Raw genomic sequence first — 20201 nt, 5'->3', positions numbered from 1 at the left:
TCTCAACATTTTTTAATTTTTTTTCTGGGTGGAGGCAGAATTAGATGAACAGGTCTTCAGAGCACTAAATTGCTGTTATTAACTTTGCATTTCTTGTTAGAGGGCTTTTTTATTAGTTTACCCCTAATCCTAACCTGCCAAAGTGGGGGGCCTTTACATGGTCAGGCATATTTTATCATAACTGGCCTATGTTGTAATAAAATAAGGGGCAGTGTATGATGGAGTTGGCAGTTAAGCATCCCTGAGAGGCCACTAAAACAATAGGAAGTATGGCTCTACTTATCACCTGTGGCGTTTGGTGGCATTTTGCACAAGTGAACGGTTCCATTCATCTAATGGGAATGCAGTAGGAAAAAAAGGGTATCAAATCAAGTACTCTATCAGTGTCATCATCACTTTAAGAGTACTGGTATCATGATTTTTTTTTCAAAACAATACCCAGCCCTACTTGTTATGTTTATTTTTTCATTTTACGTCAGGTCTTTTTTGTCCATGTGCGTAATGGACTATAGCAAATCTTTTTTTTTTAATTAAATGTTAGAACAAAATTTGTGAGTGCTCTTTTTTAATTGGTGCAACAGTGAAAGTGGCTTTATATCTACAAAACATACATACAAACAGTGGCGTATAGAAGGGCGTGTTTAAATTTTACTAGTTTTATAACTAACACGTGTTTCAGTTCAAAAGAAATAATCCATTAGTAAACTAAATAAATAAAATCTGAGAAATCTGGGAGCTAAGGGTGTATTTCAGCTGGTCAGTATTTCTACGTCCCTGCTCATAATGCACATTGCACCGATCTGCCCTGAATGCATCATGGCTAACACATCATTCCTGCGCTAACCCACCTTGATGCCAAAATTTTCCGACTGCAATTGAAAGCAGCACAGACCCCTCACCCAGTGCATCACAGTGACGTCCTGTGCGCAGAGATAAATGCCCTTACAGTCAGAATCACAGCCCTGTAGCCTCAATATTTTCTGTATGTAAAAAGCGTTTTAAAGGCTGGGAGAGAAGCAGCAGCATGCAGCGGAGCGCAGTGGTCGTGGTGGCGGATAAAACGAGCCTGAAAAGGCCGTTTATTTTTGCAAACGCTGTGCATATGGTAGGTACATTTCACCGCTTTTGAATGCAATTTAAGACAAGAGGCCTATTTGATTGTCTTGTATAGGCTATTTCTCTGATTAAAGTTAGGATTTGCATGCTGCTATTTTGACCTAAATCATCAGATTATTATTGACCCAGATAACACCATGCTAGTGCTCTATGTCTGTCTCTCAATAACATGCTGCAGCAATTCTCCATCGAAATGAATGCAGGTTACTATGTGGTAATGCATGCATTGGATTTTATGCACTATAATGTTGTAGGTTACACAATGAATGTGATGAGAAAATAATTTGCATTTACAAAATAGCATCTTCTATCCCTCCTCCCACCGGCCTCTGGAATATCTGTAATATCTCTATAAGCTACTGTTTACTATGTGTTTGTGGATGTCAGCCTCGATTTTAGAGTCATGTGCATTATAGGTGTCCATTTGGCTGTGATATTATCATCCTTTAATGGTATTAACAGGGCCGGCCCGAGACTTTTGGGGGCCCAGAGCAGGATTTTGTTTGGTGACCCCCCTTATTGTACCACATGACACTGAACCAACTTGTACATTTTAATTTTTAGTCTACATGCTTATATGTACATTATTTGTGCTTAAAGACTAAATTGAGGACTATTAGCAGCAACATGATTTTAAAACACTGCAGTAAATGCAGTAATTTTTCTTATACCCTTAGTTTATTGTTTTTTAACCATTCAATCCTTGGATTTCTTGTTTTACAGGGGGCAGTAAATTATTTACTTAGCCTACCTATATTGTCCAATTTTACCCATCCCTAAGCTTTTACGTTTTGTCTCTAGTTGTTTGCAAAACACGGCACAAAATGTCAGTTATTGTTTTGTAAGTTCAGTTTTTATTTTCTCATCATCTCTTGTTCGTTAAAAAAAGCCCCAAAGCAACTGCTTGAATTGCGTACTGAATGGGGCCAACTCAGGGAATTACCATAGTTGTAGGCTAATCCTGTGACACTTTTCCAGTGACTGACAAACAACATTAAAATCAAATACAAAATTTAAGACATTTTTAAACTAAAATACTTCCTTTCCCTGCATTTTCTGCATAGCCTTCTACAGTTCTTGTCTTCACTTGCAGACTTTAATTTGTTGTGTTCCTTTCTCCAAAGGCGCTGTGCTTCTTCATGTTGACAATGACAGTAGCTTGGCACAGAGACCTCATACAAACCGGCAAAGTAAGACTTCTGATTATTTTCTGACCAGATGAAAATAATACCCTATAAGCAATGTGGAGGCAGAAATAACTCTTATCTTGTTGGGCTTTAAAAGGAACAAAAGAGTTGCTGGGACATCCAAGGACGATTGGGGGATTATTAATGCATGAGTTTACTTGGTCTTCCATCAATATTGCCTGAAAAATCCACAGCAGCACTTTTTTTTATTTGGTCTTTGTTCTGAAAGACCGAGTTCAAGCCTCATGTTGGCAAGCATCTGCCACTTACAGTGTCCTTCAGTACGACAGTGAATTATCTTCAGGGCCTAAATGTTCCGTTCCGTAGCTCAGACCTTTCGCTCTAACCCTGACCTTTGACCTCCTCTGTAGACATGCTATGTTGGAAATACATGTGAAAAAAACTGAATTGTTGTATTAAGTTTATGTGAATATCTCAGATGAATCATACACCTTCTTTTATCTCAGTTTTTTTTTTACATAAATTAGGGCATTTGCCAATCGTTGTACCCTTTTAACACCAGTGTTATTTTTCTCCTCAGCTGGTGTCCAGTGTTTCTGTGGTGATAATGTACGTTGTAGAGATCAGCTGCCTGCTGCTCTCAGTGCTCGGTGTGGTCGGGGCCTGTAAAGGAAAGAGATGGTGTTTGATTCTGGTAAAGAAAAACTGCTTCATGTTCTCGTACTGTCAGGATTCCTGCAGATCCTCAAAAACTCTTTAAAAGGCATTGAATTCTTTAATCTAAAAATTAGGCCTGAATTGGTATTAACATGCCTTAAATCAGTGTTTTGAAAGTCTTAAAAATGCAAAGAAATAGGATGTGGGATATTACGATAATGCAAAATCTTAAAATAATTGGTAAATAAAAGATATTAATAATAATTTACAAACTGTTCTTCACTGACATTATCACCATAAAAGTATGTTTTATATTGCAATAAATATTTGGGCAAAATTCTCCCCATTCCTAAGTAATACATGTCAGTTCATATTTTTTGTTTTTCTTTTAGTTTTATAAAGTTTCATTGCAAGTGGCAGGGAAAAAAAGGCTTAGAAAGTCTTAATTCCTCTGGAGACGTTTTTTTTTTTTTATCTTTGTTTAAAACAATGTGTTGTATGATTTCAAATTGTTTGTTTTCTGCAAACTATGTTCTCTTTCACTCACTGTTGTTGCTTTATGTGTGTGTGCAGTATGCAACTGGGATGGCTGCAGCCAGTCAAACAATAATTATTCGAACGGCACTAAGTTACCAAGATGTATATGAGGTATGATACTTGAATGCCTTGCTTTTACAATTATGATTTTTACAACATTTAATGTTATCCTATAGCATTAAAGAGCATCTGCAGTTTGTGTTGATATGCAAAGAACTGTGTTCAGTGTGATTTCTGCCTCCTCAGAAACGTGTGCTCCGTGAGGAGTCCAAGCTGCTCTCCATGATGCCGCTCAGTGGAACCAGCAAAGCCAACAGAACCCTGCTGTATAGCATTCAACAAGAAGTAAGCAGCTTTTTTTTCTTTAGTGATATAGTTTATGATCCAGCTCAAATGGGCACAATAAAATGTCAAACCACCTTTGCAAATTTGAAAAAAAATACTAATAATTTGATCAAATTGAACCAAATTTGCCCTGCATTTACACTGATTAACATAACATTCACAATGTGGAAGTCAGTGGTGTGTGTGGTACTTGAGTGGAAACTGTGCAGGTGTTGTAAAGGAGCATTAAAGCAAACTCTGCAAAAGCTGCACTTAGATTTAATTAAGCTGGAGCACCATCAGGTGTTCTCAGTTGTCCTAACAATAACCTGCCTGCACAAAGAGCAGGTAGATCACAGCATGGGAGTTGGCACCCCAGGGGTCATCCAAATTGGGCCACGTTTTATAATATATGATCCAGATAATACATTCCTCCCACTACAAAGTGCAGTGGAGATGCAAAATATATCAATAAAGCTAATTTCAATGAATTTTAAAATCCATACAATAAATGATGGGTCCCACTTATCCATATATACAGTAAAAGCTTATACAGTATATCTCAAAGATATCAACACGGGCACTGGAATTAGTCTTTTTATCACTTCTGCTAACATTATTCTTCATCTTTCTACGACTTGGTGGACTAATCTTCCCCAAGTTTTGGAATTAGAGTTCCCATATTGCATTGGAGCAGTATAATATTGCCAAGTAGCTAAGCTGTGGCCTACAGTGTTTTTTCAGCCAGTTTGTTCACATCTTGTGAAATTGGCTCCATTAAAAGTATGCCGAATGAGCCATCAGCAGTCCCTATTTGCAGTGAGCATGTGGGTTTTCAGAAAACTATCACTGAATTTCTTTTAAACTGAAGAAAACTTAAAATCGTCATCATTCTAAGGCAAGATCTGCAGTGTCTTTGTTTCACGATTTCTAAGTGGATTTGTGGGAATATATTCTTAATGTACATGGGAGATTTTGAGATTCTCAGAAAGTATAAGTCACACTAAAGGTAAAAATCTGTGTATTTTGTCTGTGTGTCAGGATTTGACTGAAGATTTGACTGGTGGTGTGCCTCAAAGCTTGAAAACCTCTGGTTTGTCATCCTTGACAGCTTCCACTTAAATTCTTATATCTAGCATTGCAGTTTACTGGTTTGTTAATGCAAACAGCTGAAAACTGTGTGGTTTATCAGGTGGGCCACCAAAATTTTCTCTTAGCCAACCTGTTCTGTGTTCATCACTGACTAGTTCAGGGATGCTTTTGGGGCATTTTCTTGGCCATCTAAGGTGGAAAGACACCAGCTACCACACTCTCTCACACTGGATTTTACCAGTAATGCCCCACACACAGACACACAGACACAAACATCACTCCAGTGGCAATCAAGCATGAATGAAGCCTCACCAGCAGTATATGTAGTGTTTGGGGCGGGGCCAGGCAAGTAGGTGTGTCTTATCTTAAAGAGGTACCAACCTGCCTTAAATTATTCCCAGTACAAATCCAGTCAAATTATTGAAATGTCGTGATTTATTCCTCAGATATGAGGGATGATGGGAATGCCAGCAACTGCAGATATGTTTTTGTCTTTCTGTGTGTTACATTGATTATGCATTTTGTTCAGGTTTATCTATGTCAGTGTTTTGGTTTTACTTCTTACTTGGCCTGTGTGTGTGTGTGTGTGTGTGTGTGTGTGTGTGTGTGTGTGTGTGTGTGTGTGTGTGTGTGTGTGTGTGTGTGTGTGTGTGTATCTCCAGTTTGAGTGCTGTGGTCTTATCGAAGGCTATAAAGATTGGGGTGCTTCCATTCCTCCCTCTTGTAACTGTCACTATCCGGGAAAATGCGTGAGTATCTCACTTTATATAAGCAGTGAAGATGACTCATTCTGGCCCTGTGGCCTCACATTTTTAGTCAAGTAAGACACATGGGGGGAGGGGGATGCTTTTTTGTTGGGTTTTTTTTAAGTGACCTTGATCTTGTGTATGTCTTTGATCCAGTATACCCAAGAAATATAGCTCTCCGCATGAAAACAGTCTGAAGTGTAATCTGGCTTACCCAGGCTGTAAAAATGAACAACATTCCTCTTTTTTGATTTTGATTTGTCTACATATTATTGCTCATTTTTGTCCTAACATGTGACAGGATTTTGTCCTCCTCACCAGATTCGACTACGGGGCAGTGCCACACTCGGAGCTCCAAAGAACCAGTATGTTTATCAAGAGGTAAAAGATCTTAGGATTGTTTTGGATAATTTGTTCAGTTTTCTCTCTAAATTGTTAAGAATTACAGCAGTAGTTCCCAATGTCATTTCTATATTTACTACTATTTTTGTTACCACCTTTACAATTAACCCACACTTTGTTCCACAGCCTTGCCTGCCAATTTATGTTTCTGAACTGAAGCTTGCATTCTCTTTGGCGATGGCTGTACAGTTTGGAAGTGGAGTGTTTTGGGTACGTCTGTGTTTTTTACCCCCACATTTATATGTTTGGTCTGACTTTACACAGCTAATAATTCTTCATTACCTACCATGTATATAATAAACATAAAGCTACAGCTGGTAAATTTAATAAAAATATATTTTTGTCAAATTACACAAGACAGATAATCTGTAAAAAAAATAAATAAATAAAGATTCCTCCTAGTGCTTCTAGTGAACTAATTTAATCAAGATAATTTTAATTATACAAATACATGCAAGTGTTGCATCCTGTCATGACTCCTGGTGGTCAGATTTGATCCCAGGTCAGCAGAAAATCATGTTGCAGCCGTTATTTAAACTCAGTATTGTTTTTAATTTAACTCATGTCGTTTTTATGATGTCTTATGTGTGATGTTTGGAAGGATTGATGAGCTTGTAATGCAAGACAAATTTCCGTGCAAATGGACAATAAAGTCTTATCTTATCTTATCTTATCAACACCCCATCATGCTTTTAACTCTTGTGCTTCTGCTCCCAGGGGGTTCTGCTGGTGATGAGCATCAAGCTGATGGGCCAGATCAAAAGGAAACAGGAGTTCATGGCTCTTCTCCAATCAAACAGATACGTTCCTGGTGCCTTCTAGTCACCTAGTATGTTTTGATACACACTTCAAATTACTGTATTATCAAGCATAACTTATTTGTATTTGCACATGTAAACACATTAAGCGGTATACCATAACCCAGCTATTTGTGCTATAGCAACATATGTTGACATTATAATTTTCTGTTGATGCATGTGACTGATATTTAAAAGAAATGCACATGCATAGATCAATTTATTTTTTTGCCTTACTGCTGTAAAAAAACATTGCAATTTAATGACATTAACTGTCTTTAATAATCAGCACATTTTCTTTGTCATATCTCTGAAATTATGTTCCAAATGGATATGGCACCAAGCATTAACCAACCATCTGTTTTATTTGAGTAGCTGGAGTTAATCCAGGCATTTTCTTATTTACAGCAAGTGTCTGAATATTATTCAATATTATTTATCTCCATTTTGTCATACCTGAATACATCACTAAGTCTTTGGGATGACAGATATTAATGGAACTCCATCTACTGTAGCAAAAACTTCAATTTATCAACTGGACCAACTTCTTTTCAACACACATATTTAAACATTCGTACTTGTCGTAAGCTCACTTATTGAATTTTCAGCATTAGAGCAACCAATAATCTTTGAGCAAATAATAATATTAATAACCGTTATGTAGCACCTTTCTTAAACAGTGTTTACAAAGTGCTTTGACTGAAATGTAATCATTTATTTATGATTGAGCAATGTATTTTCTTGGGTAAATAATCAGGTTGGACAATGGAAGGAGCCACAGCTCTCAACGGGACAGTAGAATGTCTTGACGCCTTGTTATGCACAATGTATATTTGACACTTCATCACTACATCCGGTTCTTAAAGCACATTAAGTGGGTGAGTTGTACCCACCGGGAGGAGAGCGGATTCTGTTTGGTTGCACATTCAGTAGACACGCGGTAAATCTTCAGTTATTTTGCAGCCGATTTTGATTTAAAGGTTTGGAGTAATTGTGGCCACTGCAGACAGGTTGAGAGAGGCTCCTGTAGGGAAACACGTCACCAGTATTCTTGCAGAGACTGTAATATCCCGACCGATGCCGCTCTCACCAAAGAAGCCTTTTACGCCACATAACTTCTAATATGACTTGCTGCATGAGCTGCCTGCGGTTGAAATGTCATCCTTGATGAACAAAATGTCGAATGAGTTTCATCTGAAACAACAGATCCAATGTCTACCTGTGCACTTTAACCATAAATGCCTAATATACAATATGTTCGTGCAAAGGATAGTATTCTTATTTCTGTCATACACTGTTTTTTTATTTATTTATGGAATGGACTGTAATATTTTGTAAATAGCAGTAATAAAATATGTGATTCTTGTTCCTTTGTTTGATTCTTAGAGCTGAAAAATTTACATTCAATTATCTGGTTCTTGTATTTGTCCATTTTATACTACGTTAGACGTTCACTACTGTGCTTTTTACTCCCTTTTTGGGAATGAAGCATGGAGTTATTTGGCATTAAATTATTGCTGCTTCTTCCACCACAGTTCAGTTTCTATGAAAGAAAATAACTTCACTTTAGGCAAGTAAGTCACCTAAAGGTCACAGGTTAGTCTCATGAGTACAATACATCATAAAAGAAGCTCATTACAGTACAAAACTAGAAACTATCAACATGATAATTTAGCATTACTTGTTTTAATTTGAAGTTACACATCCTTTTGTCTTCAGACAATAGATATTGTATCACTGAGCATATCTTTTTCATGACAACATATTTGGCTACAATCATGGAAAAAAAAAGTCCTGATGTTTATTTTTGTGGAAAACCAGGAAACACAAGTCCATGAAAACATTGCAGCTGTTACATGTTTAGGCATGATGCAAGTAAAGTCACACATACTGTATGACACCTGATTAGGAGACGGGGCGAGGATAAACACCTGAACTTTCCTCAGCCCAGTCAGAATAAAATGATGGAAGTGTGCATTTCTGCAAACCACAGTCATGTTATACAATTCATATTGAATCAACACTTCCAAACTGACGTACTTCACATTAAATGTATATAAGTTTCTCATCAGGGGAAAAGGGGATAGTGGATGCCATCCACCATCCATAATACCGCCATAAAACGGCTGCCGAGCAGGAGACAATTGTTCAGAGACAAACATACATCAAAAGCAGGTATTTTTAACTACACGTCTGCACATTTCAAGACGGGTGTGTAGCTAGAAAACTGTGTTTGTTGCAACAAAACTGGGTATTTTTTAATGACACGTAGGGACATTTCAAGCCATGTTTGTTGCAACAAAACCAGATATTTTGTCATGACATGTCAGGTCATTTCCATTTGTGCTTGTTGTGACAAAACACTGTATTTTTTAGCAAGAGTTTGGGACATGTTCAGCTTTGTTTAGAGCAACCAAATCCGGTAACGTAATTTAAAATATGACATCTTCCCAACTGTAAAAACATATTTTTTTGTAGCTAAACTTAACAACAAATTCATGACAGTCTCGTCACAACAAACATAAAATTGAAAACTGAAATTTAAAGAAATGTAAAATTTCAACACATCTGGTACATATGAAATGTGTAAATGTAACATATCCCTGGTTTGTTGAAAAGTGCAATGCCAACATTTATTCTGGCTGGGTTGACTTTCCACATTCTCCTTTTTTATGCAGGGCCTCAGGGAGTGATAGGAGGCTGTGATTCAGTTCTGCTAAAGAATAAGAGGCAGGGTTGTTGTATGACTTTGGATTTGCTTCTTTGGCACCCAAAACATGTAAAATAATTTATCAGTTGCACCTCCCCTGTTATCTGTATTCATATTTCTTCCTGCCATGAACCAAAGCATCGGATCCTGGTAATACTGTCATGTAATACCAATATGTACCAATGACATCCTATTATATATAACTGTGCTATAAAATGTTGCAAAAGGTCCAGTAGCTTCTCTAATCAAATTGTAATTAAAACAAGTTGAAATAATGATAAAATCAAATAATAAAAGTGTACGCAAAGTTTGGCAGAAAATTATATAAAGATTACAGAAAGCTACAAAACCACAAAGTACATACATTCTTATTAAGCTAATACATCTGTAAGGTAAACATTTTTGTACACAACTTCATCAGTGCTTTTTTGTGTAAAACCACATTTCCTTTAACCATCTGATTTGAATTAACTGTTTTCATATAATATGCCTCATTTTTCTGCTTGTAAATTCTTACATGGTTCATGTACTAAATTCCAATCTGGGATTAAAATACCTCTGGAAGTCTAAATGTATTTTTTTACTTAAGACACTCATTTGAAATATTTGATGCCCACTGAGGACATTGGAAGGCAAAGCGCTGGACATACAGCGCTACAAGTGTTAGTTTGTCCCACCTCTCTCATGTAGGTCTTCAACATAATATACAGCTTATGTATCTTGATTTTCTTTGATTGTAACAAAGAAAAACTCTTCACAGTTTGCCCTGTTTCTGGCCATTTTCACATCCCACAATTTTCCATTGTAAAAACATGCATCTTCTGGAGGACATACATGAATAAAAGGGATAAAACAAATTGAAACTACCAAAACCAATACATTCAAGAAAGAAATAAAAAGAATATGGCTTTTCGTGCAACTTTACTTTTTGGAGGCCACTTCTGATATATTTACACATCATAAAAACAGTCTGTATCCTCGACCCAATCCCTCTCAGGTGTACTCTGCTGCGTCTCCAAGAACAGTGTAGTTGCCTGCTTTTGCCTCTGCACTGTAGACCACCACAGGGGTGTCTTCCTTCTGATTCAGCCGACATAAAATGAGAATACACAACACCACTGACAATATCTGAGGAACAGAAAAACAGAGACAGGTCTTTAATTCCCATTCATGCTTTGCTCTTTCATCCTAAGTGAGCTGCAATTTTAGAAAGAGACGGAGGGGGGCACAAAGGGCAAAGCAAATGCAGAGACAGATTTTCTCTGAGGATGTTGACTGGTAACAGTAGGAAGAGCCACTCCAGTAAGGTTCTGTCAACAGCTCGAACATATAGGAGTTTTTAAGTCAAGGGGCTCAACCAAAAGGACAAACTGGAGGCTTTGTATTAAGAATGACACCAGAATGAAATGTTGGCAGTATGTTTCTGCAAGCCATGGATATGTTACATTTGTACATTGCATATCAATATATGATGTAGTTCAGATTACATGTATATGATATAAGTCTGTCATTACTCTGGAGTCAGGGATGTTGGATAGTGTAAGACTACAGGTGAAATGCACAATGTCCAGTCATGTTTGTAACAATCAAACTGCGCCTTAAGAACAGTCAGTGACATGTACTGCTGTTTTTGTAGCAACAAAAGTGAGTATTTTTTAATGACAGTTCAGGAAATGTCCAGCTATTTTTCTAGTGACCAAACTGATTTTTTTTTAAACAAACTTCAGGATAATTCTTGCTGTGTCTGTAGTAATCAAACTGCACCTTAATGTCCTTAACACCTTAACAACAGTTTGGAACTTGTCCAGCTGTGTTTGTAGCAAAAAAAGTGGGTCTTTTTAATGACAGTTTGGTAAATGTCCAACCATGTTTGTAGTGAAGTATTAAAAGCCAAAATATTATATTATCCTAACCCAAGTGGATTTTGGGCCTAAACAGATTTTGGGCCCATGTTTATGTTGCTTTTGTACTCTTGTACAGTGTCTTTAAGTTCTTTTAAAAGTGCTTTTTAAATCAAATGTATTATTATTATCATTATTATTAAACCTATCCTAACATAAACCACCACTTTGCACAACATAAAATCGAAACATAAAGAAATATAGTTTGTGTTAACATATCCGCTACATATGAACGCTACAATGCCAACATTTCTTCTGAAATTTGTGTTTCTTTTTGACCAATATTGTGAAATTCCTCTGTGTGGTGTGAGAGCTGAAAAAGTACTGGTCAAAAAGCAAGGAGCAAGTAATAGTGAAGACGAAGTAAATAAATATAGAGGTAGGTAGGTTGGAGTCATGATAGACACATTTAGACACCATACATACCCAGAATAATGTGATTCCCAGCATTACGCCCAATGCAATATTTATGTCCATCATCTCATGCTCAATCAAGTATGGAAGGCATGACTAAAACAGAAGAGCGGATACATCAATGTAACATTTCAAGTATACGTTCCCCTATTTTAAGGGGTCAGAAGCTCAAAAAACCCAGCAGTTTCAGACAACAAAAAGAACATTTTCTACATTTTTTAATTCATGGAGTTTCTTAAGATTTCATTAGAATTATCCTTCCTTTATATAAGGAGGCTTTGTAAATAAAGCAGTACTACACTACAGGTACTCACTAGACGTGAGAGCATGCTTTGTAATGTGACTCAGACAGAAAAAGCAGCATTGTAATTCATGAGGTTATCTGTTCAGTTCCTGGTTGGTTTTCTGTTTTATGTCCAAGGAAAAGCTGCAGGAGGAAAACAGAGAAATGCTACACTATTAAGAGTTATTTTGTTCACTTAAGTTTTTCTAGTTCTGTGCTCAAGAGGAATGCAAGGCCCATTGTTTCAGTGTGAGGACTTGCTGCTTTCACTTCATTTCAGGGGCTGCATTCTGAAGTTTTTATCTAAATCTTTATGAGAAATCAGTTTGTTGTTTTGTTTTTTAACAGCTGTCTTACATGAGTCTACATTTGTGCTATTGTTTCATGTACACATACTGTATAGTATATTCAGTAAATGTAAATGGAGCTTTTTCTTTGCATTGTAGTTGTAATGCAGATTTCACTGTAACATCATTTAGTATTGTAGCAGTTTGCTACAGGAACTTGAGTAAATCTCTTTTTGTTCAAGGTCTGAGAGTAGGAAAAGAAAGTAAAAGATCACATAACAGAAGCTCAAACAGGACTGAACAGAAAGCCAGGACTTACATACAAACTAGTTTGACAAGGGGATGAAGTGCAGGTGGAGAAGCTCAGGTGAGGGGAATAAGGTGATTAGGCAGAGAAACAGGCAGAGAGCTGATTGGCTGAGAGAAAATGTGGAGCAGAGAGGACTAACAAGGCTGATGCAGAGCAAATGTGAAGATCAGCAAATGAGGGAACACAGGAGGGGGAAAAAACATAAAAAGCAGAAACCATCAAACCCAATAAACACAATCCTCTCATTAATAAAGTAAAAACAAAGAAGGACTCACTAATATAGGCAACATAAATGATAATACAGATACAACTCAGTCCGGTTTTCCCAAACAGTCTGAAGGCATAAAGACACAAAGCAGACTGTGACAGTAAAAATGAACATTTAAGAATGCTTTTATTACCTCTTTATAAATCATGATGGGCTGATCATCGGCCGTGTGCTCAAACACACTGCTGTCTCTGGGAGCTGCCACCTGGAATACACACACATGAATCCTAGATTTCTACAACTGTTTTTAAAACACTTTACTTGTATCCACAAATGTGAACCTCATATAAGCCTTTTTCTAACCAACATGTTGACACAGATGAAAATCCTTTTTTGACTTTCTCGTTATGTTAAACTTAAATTGATCCACAATTATATTCAGTATTCTTGAAGATGTATCATTGGATAATACACATCAGTGATGTAGGGATTGTGTAGCTTTCACACTCACACATGGATTAATGGACCCCTCAACGCACAGGCAGGACTCTGGGATGTAATTGCCCCAATCTAGGTAGCCCTGATCCAGTCCACAACATTGCAACTGAAAGGGAAGATGGAAGGAAAGCAGATTACCGTAATGCACTGCTAACTTTATAGTCTTTTCTCTATTTAACTGCAAGACATTTTATGATATCCAGTCATGTCTTTAACAGAGTTAAAGTTATCAGGGCGTCATGTGCTTCTATAGCTTATTTGATCCTCTACATCTTTAACATCGGTGGACAGTTCATGCTCTCTGTATCACAAAAACCTAATTCACTTATTTGTTTTTGTATGTGTTGTTGATGGTGTGTGTCTGGATTTTTTTGTTCGTTAATGATTTTCTTAAGCATTTGGAATTGCTTTTATATGTGATTGAAATGAAAGGTAAGACATATATATGCTTGAACTTGAACACACACACACACACACAGAGTTACCTACCTCTGTCTGTACTTCCTTGAGGCTGTCTATGATAGGCTCACTGGCATTATTCAGCGGCAGCATATTTAGGTAAAAGTTCTTCATTTCTTCGGCCTCCTGCACAACAAAACGAATCAATATAAAATTAGACTAGCAATTTGAAAATGTTACTGTAGTTTTTTTGGAGGCACATTTGTGATTCACAAAAGCATTTAAATGTTTTATAAGTAAAGTCTTTAGGTAGTTTTATAGTACTTTAAATATAAATTATAAAAGATGAGGTATCTGAATTATACTACAGCTCATCTGTGTAACTCCAGATTATGCTGTTAGTGCTGTCTTTTTTATTTCTTTATTAAACCAAAAACACAACTTCAAAAAGTAAAGTCTGGATTTATCAGCTCTGATATGTGCATAACTTGAATTAAAATACCTGCAACTACAAATGTCCCAACAGCGTGTTAAATAATACCCAGTTTGGTTGCAACAAAAAGGCTGGAAATGTCCCTGCATCTCATTAAAAAATACCTGGTTTGGTCGCTACAAACATATCTCGAAATGCCCAAACATATTGTTAAAAAATACCTGGTTTGGTAACCACAAACAGGGATTGAAATGTAAATGGTCGTGAACAGTTCTGATGCAGCCTGCTATCTTATATGATCCTTATGTGTAAAAATGTGTACTAGTTCTAAAGCATTGTCATAAAAGGACAACTTTGTAATACCTGTGGTCGCAAAGCCAGTCCTTGAACTTCAATTGCAATCATGAAGAGACTGGCCAGGATCATTCCAACTACAAACTGAGACACACACACACACACACACACACACACACACACACACACACACACATACAGACATGAGCAATTAGATTTTAGGAAAAGATTATGGTGATGTATGCACTACTCATAAAAACAATGAAACTCTGTTTTCTCTTTACGCACCACTATAAGTGCCCACTGCTTCTCTTTGCAAGCCCCATACACACCAATGATAGTCAAAACCAGAGTTATGATGGAAATAATATACATGGCATGAAGACCTGCGAGCATCTTTTCTATCTGTGGAGAAAACAAACAGAGGTCCAAGTCAGCAGTATCAGTAAATCAGGAAACATGTAAGGTAGATGTAGGTGGTTAGGTTTAGAAAAAACATCATGATTTGGCTTTACAAAATAACATCACATATGTTACCTGACAGACAGACATCACACGTCACTAGCACAGAATGCTACACATACAGGCATACTATGCCACGTTGTTGTTAAAAATGCCATTGTTGACCTTCAAGACATAAACAAAAGTCTCCAGGGTGAAAGTCATGTGTCTGTTTCTCAAATACAAATGGTTACAATAAATACATGTGTACCTCTTCATCTTCGTGGAAGTATCCATGGCTAAAGAGAGTGGCAGCCAACAGCAGGGCACTGACAATCTGCAACAGCAGCACATACTTCATTATAATTACATTCAGCACTATAATTAGAGGTGTAAAGAGGGCCTGCACAACATAACATGTTTGTTATCATCATCTCAATGTCTATTTGTGTGATAAACACATTGCAAAAAAAAGTGATATTGCACTCAGATTTTAAATGAATTTAAAGGAGTGGATATGTGTAAATGCACTGCAACATCAATTCAGCATGAAGTCCAAACAATGTCAGAAAATGGTCTCCTCAGCCCAAAATGAGGTCTTCAAACAACCAGTAGTCACTGATAAAGAAGAGCATGTTGCTGGAGGCTTGAGTCAGATTGTGCTATGGATCCATAAATAGCCTACTGAACAACAGCGAGGTAGTGGCCAGTCTGGCAGAACAGTGACAAAATTAACCCTTTTAAACTGGCTCAACATCTTTTTCTTTCTTTCTTTCTTTTTGCTGTATTGAGACACCTTTCACAAGCTGTTTGACTCTTTTAAAAATGAGCAAATATGTATACACACACACAGACACACACACACACACACACACATATATATATATTGCTTATTTTCCTTGTTGCTTAAGTTGCTTCTCTACATGTTTTTGAGAGAAATCAAAGCCCAAGTTGTCAAGGGTTAATATACCTAGTGCAGACACAAGAGACAAATTTGTACAACTTGTACAAGTTTGTCTCTTGTTTTCATGTCCATACTAGGTATATCCAGTTACCATCTGTTGTTTATAAAAATGATGATGAGGAAGAAGAAGATCAAAAACTTTAGGCTTTTGCTTTCGAATTCATGTATATGATTACAAGCTATTACATAACTGCAAATATATAATAGCAACTTTGCTCATTATGTCCTGAAAAGTTGTTGTTGTTGCTGTTATTTACAAAACCATCATGTTTGTGTTCCCTTCGTCCACTGGGGTTTTACTTTCTCCCAAAAATGTTTCCTCAAACATGTTTCCGCTGAGCTGCATCTCTAATGCAAACAAACACTAAGTTGCTGAAAACATTTTCATCAAAATAATCAACTTTCAGATTTAAGCACTGGATAGAACCGCTAGTTTATGTATAATAAGAGGACTAATTAGACACTTACACACTCATTTTGTTCTGAGGAAAAACACTTCACTTACCGCGATCAAACTTATCACGATAATGTAACTCCGTTTCAAGCAGACGTTCACTTTTCCCATGTTGTCGCGCTTGAACTCGAGGTTAATATGTGAACAGTTAAAAGTTTTCCTATAATGGCATTTCACATGCCATAAAGAGAGTTTTTTCGTGATTCTAATAACGGGAAAAGTCGTCTATTACGCGCAGTGGTGTTTGTGTCCGGGCAGAGAGGGGGAGGAAGCCCTCCTTATGTTCTGTTGAAAAGACCCTCCCCATCTGGAGCTGGGTATGTGTGTGGGTGGAGTTGGGGAGGTGAGGGGTAGTTAATATGATTTAGGGAAACATTTGCACAAATTGTTCACACATTCTGATTCTGACATTCTGATTTTTTTTTCCCACTGTTTGTTTTGAGGTAATTTGGTGGCTCCAGTCTGTTGCCAAATGTAAAGTTTGCTTTTGTTTTCACAACACATTGTTGTGAAGAATTCATAGCTGAAATTTAAATTATATAGCCATGCAAACTGGTGCTTAAATGTGTGTTGATGATTTAAACTAAAGTGGAAAGCTTTAAATAGAGGGGTAAATTTAGCAGAAAAGCCATTACTCAAGTCAGATTAAAGGTGAACTACGCCGAGTTTCAAAATTCAGTCAGTGTTATGTGGTGTTATAAGATTGTCCAGAAATATTAATAAACATGAACAACTCTCTCCCATATCCAAAAATAATAGGGCTAAATTTTAAAATCAGGATGTCACCAAGCATAAAGTCAGGAGCTGCTTCAGTGACAATTAATAGTAAAAGTTGTTCAAAATGACACTTAAAGCATCCAGGAATGCTCTGAGTCTATGGGAACATATACTAATGAACCCCCCCCGCCCCTCCAAAAAACAAACATGAAAGTAGCAGAAAACTTTTATGTTAACACAAGGACATTTACAATTCCCAAGAATGGAAATTAAATGTTTGGTGCTCAATATTTCCTGGTACATGTGTGTCCCCCGAAAACTTGAAAATAAACCTATGCCCTTGCTTGGTGTGTGTGTGTGTGTGTGTGTGTGTGTGTGTGTTTCTGAGTGAACTTGCCTTCAGCTCAGTAACCAATAAAGCAGTTTTTGTCTGTTGTTGCCTTGGACGAACAAAGGAAGTACAGAGGCTGTATCACATGACCTCCCATCAGAGACCCATACACACAGACGAATACAAACTTGCACCATCTATCTATCCATCTATCTGTCTGCAATTTGCGTACCCACACACTGAGTCAGATGTACACAGACTCAGATTGCTGTTACATTTTTGGTCTCTGGAGTTCCTCCAGAAAAATGTCAATTGTAAAAGCAGATCCAGAGTTGAGCATTTCCTGTTGGAGCACGGAAACATCTGGAGAGCCTGATGAACACACACACATACATACTTATGCTGACAAAAGTAAAGCTTTTTTAGTGTCCCTGTTTCGATAAACTTCACCAGCACACATCCAGAGAATCGTGTGTATACGTTGGCAAGCAGTCACACATCTGTAGGACATGAATGCACAGAGACATTCTGTGGCGCAGAGGATGTTGATGGTGGGCGGATAGATGAAGTCAAAGGGCCAGAAAGGTTTTATTTTACTTGAGATGCTTGGACCAGTTTTGTTCTCTGGAGATAGATGTTGCACAGTTGGATTCTCGTGGAGCAACATTTTGAGAATATGTGGGAATACTTGAAGAAATACTAGAGTGAAGGATGAGACAGAGGAATGTGCAGTATGAGAAGGAAACTACATTGTGGATGATCCTCAATACATTTTTTTTCAGTCTTCTACAGGATTTCTTGTGTTTGAATTTATTCGCACACGTTTAATGTGACAACAAACTGCGATTTTGTAATGTTCAATGTGTAACATGGTGTACAGAAAAAGCATTACAGTGTGTTTGACTAAGTTAAAACTGTAACATGCATCATTCCATATATATTTATCATTGAAAATGAACCCCATCTCACATTAAACTGATAAACTGATATTCCATACAATACTGCTTTTTCACTTCTGTATACCCCAAGTTCCAAAAAAGAATTATGACTTCTTTCCTTGTTGCTTCACTGCCAAATGATGACAGTTTTAAGATGTTTTTTTTTTGGTTACAAAGCTGACTGAGATACTGGAAGTCATATGAGCATCAAGAACAACACCTCCAGACAGGCGAGGACAAATGTTGCATTATTCCAGCAAACTTATCACAGTCATCATTCATCATGTTCTCACTAAGCGTGGTCAAAGGCCATCCTCCTTAAATAATACAACAGATACTCCCAGGCCCCCAAGAAGTGCACCAGGGGTTTGAAGCCAATTTTTGTACTTGCCAAACAGTAGCGTAATATGCATCACACCATGCCATGTGGCCAAGAAGGACTTTTTCCCATAAATCAGTGGATACACAGTGAATCCTTAAATAGCAGTACACAGACATCACCAGCCGCACAAGTTTGTGAAGCAGGTTTCATCTGCTTTAACCCTTCCCCAAAATCCTCTGCAGATGTAATTCCTCCCACACTCCTGGGGAAACTTTTTCAGGACCGTGGTCCAAAGCAGCACTAGTATTAGTAACACATCACTACCAATATGATCATCGTGCAGTTTGGAGTCAATAGGTCCAAAATTTTCAGGAAGTTATGTAACTAATCTGGATCTAGAACCTTTAAATGAAGCCTTGTTTCCAACAACAGTGAAGAAAGGGACCCTAGCTCCTTTGTTTCTGTCATGACTCCGGCTGTAGTTTCTTTGGACTTGTTGCAGATGACCTATTGCATTCTCAGGCAGTCCCTGAGAGCTGAGCAATGGCGTAGTCTAATCCACTGATCATTAGTGTGTTGTTTTTCCTGGAGAAAGTTGTAGTACATTCCTCATACATCGCTCAAAACTCCCAAGAAATCCCCAAAGTCTCACTTACAGCAAGGAAGTGTTACAAAATCAAATATTCATTAAAGAGATACACTTCAAATGCATAATATATGTCAGTATCATAAGACTAAAGATGAGGAGTTTTTTTTCTTCTGGATGAACTACCTGGTAAGAAAAGCTGGTCAAACAAAATGCCAGCCAATGTGGATGAGTTTTTTTTTCTTTTATTGTTTTGTTTTTCTTTTCCTGTGCACAATTTATAGGAACAATATTATTGATTCAGGAGTGTAGGGAGTGTGTGTGTATCATATCCGGGCTTAAAGCTCTGTACTTTAAGTGTTCTAACTTGCAGCCAAGATATATATAAATATTTTATTTGATTTCAAAAGTAAAACTTTAATCATTTCCAGGAATTGTTAAGGTTTTTGGTGGTTGGAGAAAGGGAAACCACACACCCACTTCGTCATGATAACACAATGCCCAATTCTGTGCATAAAAAGATAATTAAACAACATATTGTTGAAAGATGACAGTATATGAATAAAAGTGTTGACATAGAATAACTCTGCTGACATGACAGCCTCACCACTACAAGTAGTTTTCATTCAGTTCATCAGTAATTTCAGTTTCAGTTGTCACAGAATTATAATGTGTAAAATTATCATTGTTATTATTATTATTGTTCCTGAGCACTCCAACATCACGATTTCATCATTTTTCCAAGGTCAACAATTAACTGTGAACGTCACCATAAACCTTTTACTTTGACAGGAAGAATCCTAATTTTAAATTCTTGAATCACTTGGTTGTATTGTTTTATTCAGTTTTTATATTTGTATTTATTTGTTTGTTTATTGTTGTTGTTGTTGTT

At 37.1% G+C, this 20201-nt stretch overlaps 2 protein-coding genes across 2 annotated transcripts; one reads left to right on the top strand and one right to left on the bottom strand.

The window, feature by feature from the left end:
• Nucleotides 1-894: 894 nt before the first annotated feature.
• Nucleotides 895-8185, top strand: LOC121961653 (tetraspanin-8-like). The gene is made up of 9 exons (XM_042511717.2): nucleotides 895-1105; nucleotides 2241-2306; nucleotides 2845-2958; nucleotides 3495-3569; nucleotides 3705-3803; nucleotides 5537-5623; nucleotides 5942-6001; nucleotides 6149-6232; nucleotides 6740-8185. The coding sequence occupies exons 1-9, from the start codon at nucleotides 1025-1027 to the stop codon at nucleotides 6842-6844; spliced, it is 771 nt and encodes a 256-aa protein (XP_042367651.1). The 5' UTR covers nucleotides 895-1024; the 3' UTR covers nucleotides 6845-8185.
• A 301-nt stretch (nucleotides 8186-8486) lies between these two features.
• LOC121961724 (tetraspanin-8-like) lies at nucleotides 8487-16684 on the bottom strand. Its single transcript, XM_042511783.2, has 9 exons — nucleotides 16467-16684; nucleotides 15269-15334; nucleotides 14845-14961; nucleotides 14626-14700; nucleotides 13920-14015; nucleotides 13444-13536; nucleotides 13126-13197; nucleotides 11857-11940; nucleotides 8487-10657 (listed from the first exon to the last, which is right to left on the bottom strand). Exons 1-9 carry the CDS (start codon nucleotides 16524-16526, stop codon nucleotides 10523-10525), a joined length of 798 nt encoding a protein of 265 aa, XP_042367717.1. The 5' UTR covers nucleotides 16527-16684; the 3' UTR covers nucleotides 8487-10522.
• Between the last annotated feature and the right edge of the window lie 3517 nt (nucleotides 16685-20201).

The sequence above is a fragment of the Plectropomus leopardus genome, chromosome 22 (genome assembly GCF_026936395.1).
Source record: "Plectropomus leopardus strain MGB_pleo_1.0 chromosome 22, ASM2693639v1, whole genome shotgun sequence".
Taxonomy (NCBI): domain Eukaryota; kingdom Metazoa; phylum Chordata; class Actinopteri; order Perciformes; family Serranidae; genus Plectropomus; species Plectropomus leopardus.
This window is presented reverse-complemented; position numbering and strand designations above follow the sequence as displayed.